This window comes from Cystoisospora suis (assembly GCF_002600585.1).
Source record: "Cystoisospora suis strain Wien I chromosome Unknown contig_167, whole genome shotgun sequence".
Lineage (NCBI taxonomy): Eukaryota > Apicomplexa > Conoidasida > Eucoccidiorida > Sarcocystidae > Cystoisospora > Cystoisospora suis.
The window spans coordinates 1-11,337 of record NW_027152969.1 but is presented as its reverse complement, the minus strand read 5'-3'; the positions used below and the strand labels follow the sequence as shown (position 1 = coordinate 11,337).

At 49.7% G+C, this 11,337-nt stretch overlaps 3 protein-coding genes across 3 annotated transcripts; 2 read left to right on the top strand and 1 right to left on the bottom strand.

The window, feature by feature from the left end:
• Positions 1–741: 741 nt before the first annotated feature.
• Positions 742–3,499, top strand: CSUI_000390 (jmjc domain protein). The gene is made up of 4 exons (XM_068060624.1): positions 742–1,405; positions 1,889–1,960; positions 2,433–2,576; positions 3,037–3,499. The coding sequence occupies exons 1-4, from the start codon at positions 1,247–1,249 to the stop codon at positions 3,148–3,150; spliced, it is 489 nt and encodes a 162-aa protein (XP_067927400.1). The 5' UTR covers positions 742–1,246; the 3' UTR covers positions 3,151–3,499.
• Positions 3,500–4,883: 1,384 nt separating this feature from the next.
• Positions 4,884–6,950, top strand: CSUI_000389 (inhibitor of cysteine protease 1). Its single transcript, XM_068060623.1, has 3 exons — positions 4,884–5,416; positions 5,954–6,206; positions 6,470–6,950. The coding sequence occupies exons 1-3, from the start codon at positions 5,258–5,260 to the stop codon at positions 6,628–6,630; spliced, it is 573 nt and encodes a 190-aa protein (XP_067927399.1). The 5' UTR covers positions 4,884–5,257; the 3' UTR covers positions 6,631–6,950.
• Positions 6,951–7,397: 447 nt separating this feature from the next.
• On the bottom strand, positions 7,398–11,109 carry CSUI_000388 (uncharacterized protein; the record flags this gene model as incomplete). The annotated part of the gene is made up of 2 exons (XM_068060622.1): positions 7,398–10,271; positions 10,832–11,109. Coding segments are annotated over 2 exons (954 nt in total), but the record flags the coding sequence as incomplete, so codon positions are not given.
• Between the last annotated feature and the right edge of the window lie 228 nt (positions 11,110–11,337).

The window sequence follows — 11,337 nt, the reverse complement described above, 5'->3', positions numbered from 1 at the left end:
GCTGTGGTGGTGTGTGCAGTAAAGTCTAACCATCGCAGCCTAGTCGCGAGCGTTGAAACGAACCACTTCGGCAGCTGAATGCGCCTGCCTTGTCAGCGGCTGTTCGTCTTACGCCACAATAGACACTACTTGTCGCTGTGGCCTTCACTGGGATCTCACGTGAGTCCTCGGCATGTGCCGTCCCAGAGACACAGGGTGGGTGGGGCTTGACTTGAGCCTTGTTAAGATTCCTGGCGTGTCAGAGCCGACGCAGACGTTGCTTCAACAGTAGCCAGCATACCTGATGCGTACAAGACCAACTTTTGTAGGGTAGTATTCAACACGGACATCGTCCTGGAAAGTGAAGATTTCCATAATCCATGCACCTGGAAGCACCAGCCTTTCGGTCCGCGAAGATATGCTCTTCGCCACAGATCGGCGTGAGGGCGGCCAAGTATGCATGTCTCAGAGGTGATGTCGTCACGGGCAGTCTCATCTAATACCCAGCTGCACACAAACGTAGCGGCAGGACGGACACGGAGCGGAGAGAGGCATCTGGCACTACGTGGCGGAGTCCCGCTGACTCCATAGTGGCTGCCCCAGCTAGTATACTTGGCAAGCCGAGCGTCTGCAGGTGCTAGACCGGGCATTGTTACGGTTTCTCCGCCGTTTTCTCTGGAGAAACTACCAGTTTTTCTACAGCACGGCTGACCGCACGACGTCCTCGGTTTCCGATCACGCTGCAAGTCTAAATCCGCGTCACCTGGTCACTACGATTTATTATTCAGAACTACCGCTAGCCCGGGCGCGTCTCGCTACCTCATGCACACGCGGATTTTCTGGTGACCGACGGTGTGCTCTTTGTTGATCGTGCAGTGTTTTGTCAGCTGCACTGCGCTTCAGCAACCTTGCGTGGTACTCTCTCTGCAGAGTAAGACGAATCAACCGTGACCGGTGTTCCTGCTCAAGGCGTCCTCTGAGCGCCTGTGGTCCGCGAGTCGAACTTCTTTTCAGACCCAACAGTGTGCTCTTCTCAGCTCCACCTTGCACGAAGACAAGGATCGGCTTCAGAAGTGTGCGATTGTTTCTTTCAGCTTCCTCCTTAGGCGCTCCAGGCAACGTGTTTCCCCGCCGTCTCTGTTCGGAGCGTCTTCGAACGGCGTTTTCTGGCGTTGCGCTCCAATTTCAGCCGTCTCACCATACACCTCATACAACCCAAAGTGGCAAAAAGACCTCATCTCGCTTGCGCTCTTTCATTTCAATCAAGATGGACCGGCGTTTCACCTATAATTGTAGGGAGGAACTTGAAGGCCATGTTAGCTGCGCTAAGGTGTTCCTGGAACAGCACGCCAGATTCGGTGTCCCGTACGCACCGGGAGCCCGTGGCGAATCTGATCCGTGCCGATTGACTCGGGCTCATTACATGGTAGGGAGTCACATGACTGTCAGCTGACGTAGCGGCAAGGTTTGTGTCAGTCATCTGTTGTCCTAGAGAGTAAATCCGCTGGGAAGAGTGATGCGGGCCGTGCATACGAACGCACAAAACATGGGTTTATCAGACGGCCGGGCATTTCAGCACATGCGATGCAGAAGCTGTCTTCTGACAACTTCTTGGTGATTGTGAGAAATTGAGCTGAATTCCGAGTGGCAGGATTCCTCGCTGGAGCGTCTTTCAGGTGTCCCGTACACGTACTTGCAACGTCGTATCGACTTGAGTCTGACCAGGGAGTAGCTGAGGTGTCTGGCCTGCCCGTACGCGGACGCAGTTGTAGTCGTACAGTAAAGAGAATAGATTTAAGCAGACTGGCCGCTCCCTGAAGAGATAATCACTCCACCATGCATGACGATGCTGAGAGGCTCCTTTGTTCAAGTCGATGCAGTGTGCGTTTCTGGGACTGTTGGCATGCAGCAGTGTATGCAAGAGAGGAAGGCTCAGGGCCTGGATGGGGACAAGGTGGCGCTGAGTATGATACAACACTCGGTGAGTCTCCTGTCCAGTCGAAAGTCCCCTGTATTGCCGTCCGCGTATTCGCGCTGCAAGGCGCAGGCTTTGTTGTGTGTACGGGTGTGTACACGCGCCAACAGATGAGAGAGGGAACGCATCTGCTGCAGTGACACTTCCCCTCCGTTCTAGTTCCTGTCGTTGGTTGTCCATCCGGCAGTCGGTTGTCCAAGCGGTGGTGGTGGGTCCATCCTCGGTGCACCGCTCTTACCCTTCTCGATTACACTCCAGGCAAAATCCGTAGTGCCACCGGAGTGGACGACTTGTCTACGTTGGAGACTAGGGTGTAGAGTGCGGTGCACTAAGGACAGGTAGCTTTGCGGTCATCTAACACGACGAGTTACTTAGTTCATGCTGGTGAATTGTAGCTTCCCAGAACACCGACGATGTCGTCAGTCGGGTCGGGCTATGTAGAGGTCATTCGTTTCTGTTTGTGCGCCTATGGGTTTAGGGTCCGCCGAAACCTTGTGAGATGGCTCTTACGATACATGGGACCTGTGTTGCGAATGAGCTCGAACGCTCGCAAAGACTTGGTGAGAAGTATTGGACACAAGGTGGTGAAGACAAGTGTCTGCCCACCCGCTCCAGTTATGAGGTAAGGTTCCCAGGGGGCTGACTCTGCATGTGTACTACAGCGAACAACATCGAGCCCTCTTTGGTTTCTCTACACTGACGACGGTGTTCCTGCAGGCAGCTTGTCTGTGTGTAGGTAGCATGGTTTGCAGTACCTAACGCAGAAAACTCCAGGCTACTTGTGCGCGTCCACTGAGGCTGGGATAGTTCAAGGACGCCAGGGACGCAACTTACCGCTTTCTGACGCCGACCAGCCGTGGTCAGGTTCTTTCTTAGAAAATCCTGCATGACGACTTCAGTGCCTGCTACCGGGTATTAGCGTGACGTCAGTGTACGGGAGAGTTACATGGGGGGGAAGGGGAGACGAACTGCAGGCGGAGTTTTCACGTGTGCGTGTTAGTTGAGAAAGAGGGACCCTGCTTTTCTAGCCTTCGCCATCTTTGAACTCTTCCTGGGATTATGACTCTGTCGTTGCGTTGCAGCAATGTATATTTCGGTGGATGCGTGGCGACACGGATAGTCGGCATGACGGGCAGCTATCTGCCGATCTTGAGAGGAACGTCGGCCATCTCCAGGTCAGGCTCCCGAACAAATGAGTTCGGTCGAACGTGTACCAGTAGCGGAGCGCTTGCTCGCTAACAATATCAAGACTGTACTACTCCCAGAGACGCACCGTGAATGATGCCGATCGGAACGACTGCGGCGGGCTGTCGAGCCTGCTCCAGAAAGACTTGAATCAATTGCGAGGGTGGGCTGTCGAGCCTGCTCCAGAAAGACTTGAATCAATTGCGAGGGATTGACCGGCCTTGAAAGTGGCTCTGTGGTTGCTGGCGCAAAACGTACCCCCCTCGTCTGTGCCTTTTTCCTTGTGTTTTGATTGTACCACGCGTGCAAATATGTGTTGCTGTGAAAGCTGTGCGTCTTAGTTGGTTGGGACGCCCGTGGGGGCCGAAGTTGCAATTACAGCCCGAGCTGGAGGGGCGTTCACAGCGCAGATTCTCTCTGGACCTGGGGCAAGTCTCGGGGCGAGCTATAGAACGTTTTTGCCCAACTTCTCAAGGGGCTTCCGACTACAGCCCTCTCGGCCGTCGCCGAATTTGGGATTGTCCACCTCGTCCCAAAAGCAGAATCAAGGTCATCATCAACAAGCATTTAGGAAGATCTGTACGCTTCCGGAAAGCGCGCAACTGATATACGGTAGCGCTTGCCAAGTCAAGCTGTCGGGCGTGCGAGCCGCTGTCCTTACGGCCACGACACCTTAGTGTGCTCAGGAAAATTTCAGTAGGAGTTGCGCGTGTTGCTGAATGCTCAGTCCAGACAGCTATTTCGCAGCTCTTGGAGCTTGAAAAGACTTCACAGAAGCGGCCTGCTCTTGGACTCTCTGCGGCCCAGGAGTTCGTGGTTCGTGTATGAGCGGGTAGGTGAGTAGGTCTATTTTGTACCCGTGGTGTGACCGGGATCAGCAGACGCTATAAGATGACAGGAACGGGACAGCTGTACGCTCGCATGCCGCTTTCCTCCCGAGACCACAACTATCCAAAGACTCGCTCGAGCTCACTCGAACGCGACCCGTTCTTTCCTGGCTCAAGTTCTCGGGGGAAAGCTCCCGAGATGTCTTGACGTCACTCTCGGCGTCCTTTTGACAAGAGCCGGCAGTAGGCTTGACCGGTTGACGATGCTCACAACTATGGGAGAGAAAGTAGTATATCGCGGGCCATCAAAGCCCTCGGACGAGCTGCTTTTGTCGGCGGTTGTAAAACTGTGGCTGGGCTGTCCCGGACGTTTTCTCGTCTAGAGAGGCTTCATGAACTCCACGGCGAGCCCATAGCGAGGTGAAAACAATCACAAGAAGAGTTCAGGTCCCGACCCTCGGCGTAATGGGATGCCTATTAGCGAGACTTGGTCAGACAGTTGTGTCACACAAGGTTCCCTGATTCCGTGAAGGTAAGGGACTGGGAAGAGGTCTCCCCCCCGGTTCTTCAAGAAGCTCACTGCCCCCTGAACCTAGGATGATGCCTGGAACGCAGCTAAGCTGCATCGTGAAGACCCCTGTCCAGGCCGGCCGAACAGAGGCTCCTTGGCGCCTGTCCACGCACGGGCAAAAACAGTGTCATCGGGAGGCGTAGGGGTTGGTAGTTGTCCATCGATGAGGGCTAGTGACTCCTGGCCCCGCGCTCTAGGGAGTGGTGACTACGCGCCAGCTCGAGCCAGCTGCCGATAAAAGCGAGTGACTCCCGTCACATACAGTGCTAGCACTGCGCGATGTTTTGTGCATGCGGCACTCCCTTGTTGTTGACGTATGTCCAATTATGAACACTTCACCGTAGGACGTAATATTCGAGCAGTTGCACCAACCAACTCTCTGCACTGAACTGGAAGGGTTTACACAGATACGAGGGATCAGACCAGGTGCCCTTGTTGCACCCAAAGCCCCTGGCGGTCCTCTCGCCCGCCGCATGCGCACAAGCCTAGCTTTGCTGACAGGGCTGGGAGGAAGTCGCGGCGGCGACGGCGGGAAAGTTCTCGACCAAGGGTTGACCCGTGTACCAGCGGGTCTCGGCGAATAGTGACGCGCGTCTCTTTCGCGTCCAGCGGAGAGTCGATGGCACGCCAAGTGGTTGCCATTACATTTTCACTGTCCATTCGACTTTGTTTTCTCCATCGGCTCGGTTTTCCCCTCTGTGCTTTCTCGGCTACGTGAAGATGAAGTTCTCGCAGAAAATTTCGTTGGTCTTTTTGCTCGGTTGCATGGTCGGACTTGCATGTACTGGAGTCGAAGCGGCTTCGCCTCCTGCCGAGGATCCCTCCGATGCTCCCGTTCTGGACGCAGAAGAAGGAGCTGGACCGTTCCAAACTTCGCAGGTAACCTTTCGTGGCGGTTTCTCGTTCCTTCATAGGCACGCTATTGATCCGCGGCAGGCCATACGTACCAGCGGTGAGTGGCTCTACGATTTTTGTTCCTGTGAGTCCTTGAAGAGTGTCTGCTGGGCTCGTGACGCGTCCATGTTACAGGTGTTACTGGAGACGGCCGATCTCGTGTCACTTTGCCGACAAGGTTCCATGGGAGCTCTGTGTCTCGACTTGTTTCGGCTAGTCACTGTTGTTGCAGACGGACGATAGATACAGGAATTGACTTTCGATCAAATCCGAGGGTGCCTGGGAGGGGTGCACGTCGCCCCGATGCCGCCTGGGGTAGACCAGGGTTTGACACTGACATCATTTGTGCGAGTGAGTGATATACTTGAGCGAACTTGCATAAGAAACTAGAGGGTAGGCAGTTGGAGATACTTCCGCATTTCCTATGGTGTGTGGTCGAAGCGCGCGGGCTCTTCTCTCATCGAGTCTCGGCTTGCTTTGTATACTGAGGAGTGCCGTTTGTTCTGTCTCTGTTTGTTTCAGCATGTGAAAGTAGACTTCAGAAAGCCTGAGAATGTCGTGTACGTTCGGGCAAAGCGCGAAACAGGATTCGGTGCGAAGCTTCATTTTTACGGTGGCACTGGTTACATTCCGATGATTTCGGCTATTCACAAGGGCTTCCACGTGCCTGAGAAGTTTGAGGTTCCCCTTCTTTCTGGCGAAGAGATGTTCAAGCGAATTGAAAGCCCATTCACCCAACATGGAGTTCGGGTCGAAGCTCCTCGCCCTGACACAGGTAGGGTGACGGCAGTGATACGTTTCAGTAACTCGTATGCTTTGCATATGTCAACCAACACATTGTGTCACTCCTGCACGGATTTCACACAGGAAAGTAAACAGTCTGGGTGGATGGTCTTCTTTTTATACCTGCTGGGTACTCAGCCCGCAGCTTTTTCATTCATTCATTCCTTCATAGAGCGCTGCAGCGGAGGCCATCCATGGTATGTTTGGATTGAATCGTTTCTTTTTTGTTGCTTTGTGTGTTTGTCCTACCATTAGAGCACAGAAACCCCCCGGGCATGACTGGCGGTCCTCAGGTGTACGCAAGCCAAGTTACCGCAGAAACCCCAGGAGACTACAGCATTGTTTATACCTTGGTTAGGCCGTGGAGTCCAAGTGACAGTCCGAGGCATTTTGTCGTCTTCGCACGTCTAGATTAAGTTCTCCCCGAGGAGATAAGAATAAGAGGGACCTACAGGAAGATTTTTTGTCCTCTAGCAGCGCGTACCATGGCGGCCAGTCCTTGTTGGCAGCAGCAGCTGCAGCAGGCTGTGGAGAAAGGTACAAGCAGGCTTGGAGGTATAATCCGTTTGTTTTGACGGCTCTCCGCCTCTCTTCGAGATGTTTTTTTTTTAGTTTAGAAACCAATGTTTTTTTTGGCCACTCCTCCTCATTTGGCCATGAACGTTGTGCGTCTCTTACGTGTTTCATTCCTTCGGTATGTAGGTACGATGGGTGTACCGCGATATGAGTAGCAGCATTCTTCTTTGTCTTGCCTGTACCGTAGTGAATGAGGTTACGTCTCTTAGTCGACCTACAGTGCTTCAAGAGAAGGAAGCTCGCTTCCTTCTTTCAGGCAAGAGAGGAGAGAAAACTTCAACAACTCATATAGTGCTGCTTCCACGCCGATTTGGATTTACTGTTACCTGCGTGGTACTCTCTGCTGGGGGTCTGACAGCGTAGGTGGGTAGTCTCATCAAGGCGACTTTTGTCCGTTCAAAGCAGAGCAACTCACGACGACATAGAAAGGTAGTGAATTTACGCTGTGCGAAGAACAGCTGTTGGTATCACGAAGTGAAGAAAAAGATACTTCGTCGTATCACCCCTGAGTTACGCGCGAGGAGGATTTACAGTGCTAGAGGTACACCTTCTTCTTCCTCCCCGACAGAGGCTTTTTCATGAAGAAGGTGTAGGGGAACGCAGCAGGCCCGAGGATTTGCATAATTAGGACTCGTTTTTTCAGGTCTTCGGCTCCCTCACCATTAGAACAGACACGAGACGAAGATGCAGATGCTGTTCATCGGAGCTCTTCGCATAAATTCTCTTGCGCGTTCATTTATTTACATGGGTGGTCCACTAACAGACACAAACAGGCTGCTTCGACCGCGTGACACGAGATAAGATGATGACCTGCATCTTCGAAAAGTTTTTCGCACGCCGACATAGAAACGCCCTTTTTGGTCTCTCTTCTTCACACAGGGCAATCTCGCACATCCGCCTGTCTCCTCTTTTTGAGTGAGGAGGCTTACCTATCTTCACATCGACATCTGTAACACCCCGATGGATGGGGAGCTACTGCCTGTCTGTCCGGTCATAACTCAGAGATGAATGAAATGAAGAGAAGAAACGGAAAAATTCACGAAAGTCTTCCGTTCTGAGTCAACACAGAAAAAGGGTTTCCAAGGTAGGAAAAAAAATTGATTTGTCGTCCTCTTACTTCGTCCTTTTTGCGGGCGAGCACTCCCCCACAACTTTCCTATGAACACATGCTTGCTTCTTTAGTTACCATCACTTTTGTCGCGTCTCTTCAAGCGTTTTTTTTACTTCAGACTTCTACCTGTCACAGAGGGCGTATGCATGAACTAGACAAGCACACCTTCTTTCATCTTTCTATCTAATTGTATATCTGATTTGATCTAATCTGATCTGATAGAGAGAGAGAAATCAGCTCCTCTTCTCATGACATGGGAGAGCCAATCACAGAACCAAAAGTTGAAGAGGCGAAAGAGAGAAAGAAAGAAAGGAAAGAGGAGTAACGTCGAAGAAAAGAGAATGAAAGAAAGAGCTCAAAGGAAGACTAACAACGACCGTCCTTTCTTCCTTCCTCCCTCTTATCCTTCACTCATGTCTTTTCTTTTACCCTCTTCTCTTCTTAGCGCATCTGATCTATCTATCTAACTCTCTTTATCTATCTTTATCATGCAGAGAGAGAAGACTCTTACTCTTTTAAATCTCTCTCCTCTCTCTCTCAGCTGCAATGGCTGGCCACCCCCGAAAAAGATACCGACGCCAATACACCACCACCACCGCTACTTCTACTAATAAGAAGACTGATGTATATACACCTGGAGAGCCAGACCGAGGGGAGAAAAACACTCATGAAACACGATAAAAAAGAAAAGATAGTTACATTCTTTCTTTCTTGCATCTACCCACAACGTAGAGGCAGACAGACACATAGATTTACACGATACCTTTTTTACAAGTGCACCTTCAGTCGGAAGACTATCTATCTATCTAGCTATCATACACCCCAGAGCATAACTTCCTTAACTAAGCTTGTGCGGCTAGCCTACTACTTCATAATGATGGAGGATGTGAATGTTTTCTTCTACTTCTTGTTCTTTTTGATATTCTCTCTATCCGTACATTCACTCCCACTAGACTCACACGCCTTCATGTTCGGCTAAGCAAATCTCTCTATCACACATGTAGACATATGTACATATACACTGTGTAAACATATATATATATATACATATAGATAGATACACATGTACGCGGATGTTTAGGACCGTTGTCCGTTCTAAGTGATCTCCTTGATGACCTCGGAGGGGGGAAGTCTTCCTTCTTTCTCTAAGAGAAGTGAATGAGCGAGGACAAGAAAGGGGAAAGGCTGAGAGAGACGAGACGTGCTGAAACTCAATGGTGGTGAAAGCAAGATCAAAAGAGAGATGAAGAAGAAAAGGAAAGAAGAAGAAGATTAAGACTTCTTAGATATCTTCAAGTTCATATGAAAGCGGGTATAGCATAGCCCAGCTGACTCTCTTCCTTTTCCGCCTTGGAATGAATCCTTCCACTGTTGCACATCACTCACTCTCTTTCCCTTCCTTTCTTTGTTTCGGGGTCTTCTTCTCTTCTTTCTATCACCCTTTCTATCGTAGCAGACTTCTTCTATTCTTCTTTATCTTCATCTTCTCTTCACAAACGAGAGGAGAACGAAAAGAAGAAGCAACGGTAACAAGAGGGGGGACCCATCTTCCTTCCTTATGCTGAAAAGAAGAAGAAGAAAGAGTCTTGCCTATCAGAAACCTCACCTAAATCTTTCCTTCACTCATTATCTCCCCCCATCCCTTCACTCTCTTCAAAACGACCTTTTCTTCTCCTACTGTGAGAAAGTCTTTCCTATGAAGAAGAATAAGAAGACTCAGTAGAATTCGATATACATCGGAACCCGTCAGGTGCATTAACAGCTATCAGACGATTGAGGAGATCTTGTATAGATAAGAGCTCTTCCTCTCCTTCATCTTCTTCATTCCAAGGAATAAGTCGCGTCTCGGGAAGGAGAAATGTTTGCATGTGTTCCTTTAGACGCGCCTCTACACTTGACGTGATATCTGCAACAGTAACGTTAAAAAGGCCTACAACACTCTCATTTATTGTCAAAGGAGAAATACGGAAATCTGTCACATTCAAGTTCGACAGATAATTAGGAATCATCCCTCTCCTTTTCTTCTTCTTTTTCTCCGTCTTCTTGAGCTCCTCCTCTTCTTCTTTCTCCTCGTGGTCTCTCTCGTCTTCTTCATCTTCCGCGGTCCCCGCCTTCTCTGTATTGCTCTCCCGCACCTCCTGTTGCTTCTTCTTTCTCCTGTAGAGTGATCCACCGGCTGGAAGCTGGTCTGTACATACAGCTTGTATTTGAGAAGAGAAAGTTATGTTGCGACCGCAGCAGCTCGTTGTATTGTCCCACAGAGTATCGCATGCAGGAGACCACCAGGAATTCGGGAAGAGACACTGCCCTATGCGAAGAGACAAATTCAACTCCGCTACTGTTCCATTCACTTCAGCTATCACCTTCACTCTGAGACAACAACAAGCAAAACAGAACAGGAAGAAGACCTAAATGACGAAAGAGAAAGAAAGAAAGAAAGAAAGAAAACAAGAAAGAGAGAACGAGAAAAGCACAGGAAAGCAAAAGAAAGAAGAAGAAAAAAGAAATGAGTGACACAAAACAAACGCCATATATATGTATATAAGATAGATGAGATAGGCACGTAAGGAGAGCTGTAGAGAGTAGGTGCATATCGATTTCGCCGTAGATATGAATTAAAGACATTAGGCTCTTCGCCCGAAGTAACGACGAGTACAGACAGGATATGAGCGAGCATGCGCTACGTATCTCTGTCCCCCATGTAGAGAGAGATATCTACACATCCATACATTCTGAAGATAGATCAAATCCGCGCTCTACAGACACACCTACAAACGCATGCGGATACATATACATATATATCTCTACACCTTGATCGTTGTCTCTGTGTATAGATGCTCCATCATCGACATATCTCACTCCTCTTGACACGTATCCAAACTCTTTCTTTCTTTCTTTGCCTATATCTGTCTTTCTATTGAAAGACTTACCTCTGATTTCTTCCCCCCTCACTCCTTCCTCCTCCGTCTTCATCTTCTTGGTAAGAAAGAATCTGTCTTTCTAGATGAATACTATCGATCTCCGTTGTATTGACGCCGGTGATCCATCGCGCCGTTGCCTCATAATAGAAATTTCGGTAGTGGTAGAGAATGTCATTTCCTTTGCAGGGCTTAGGCGGAGGCTCAGGCTCTGTCGAAGTACAGTCGCCTATCGTCGCGGGGATGAGGGGATGTAACGCCCTAGAAATAGTTGGATAGTAATGCTGAATTCTCTCGTTCTGGGAGACAAAGAAAGAAAGAAAGAAAGGAAAGAAAGAAAGAAAAGGAAGAAAGGATAATACACGGGAATAGAAAGTCTCTACATTCTCTGAAGAAGTGATACCAACAGGCCGAGTGCTTGTACATACATGTAGATATGTGTAGACATACACATCTCTTTCTCTCTATCATGTATATATTATATGTAGCTCCCTCTCTCTATATACGAGTCTACTACT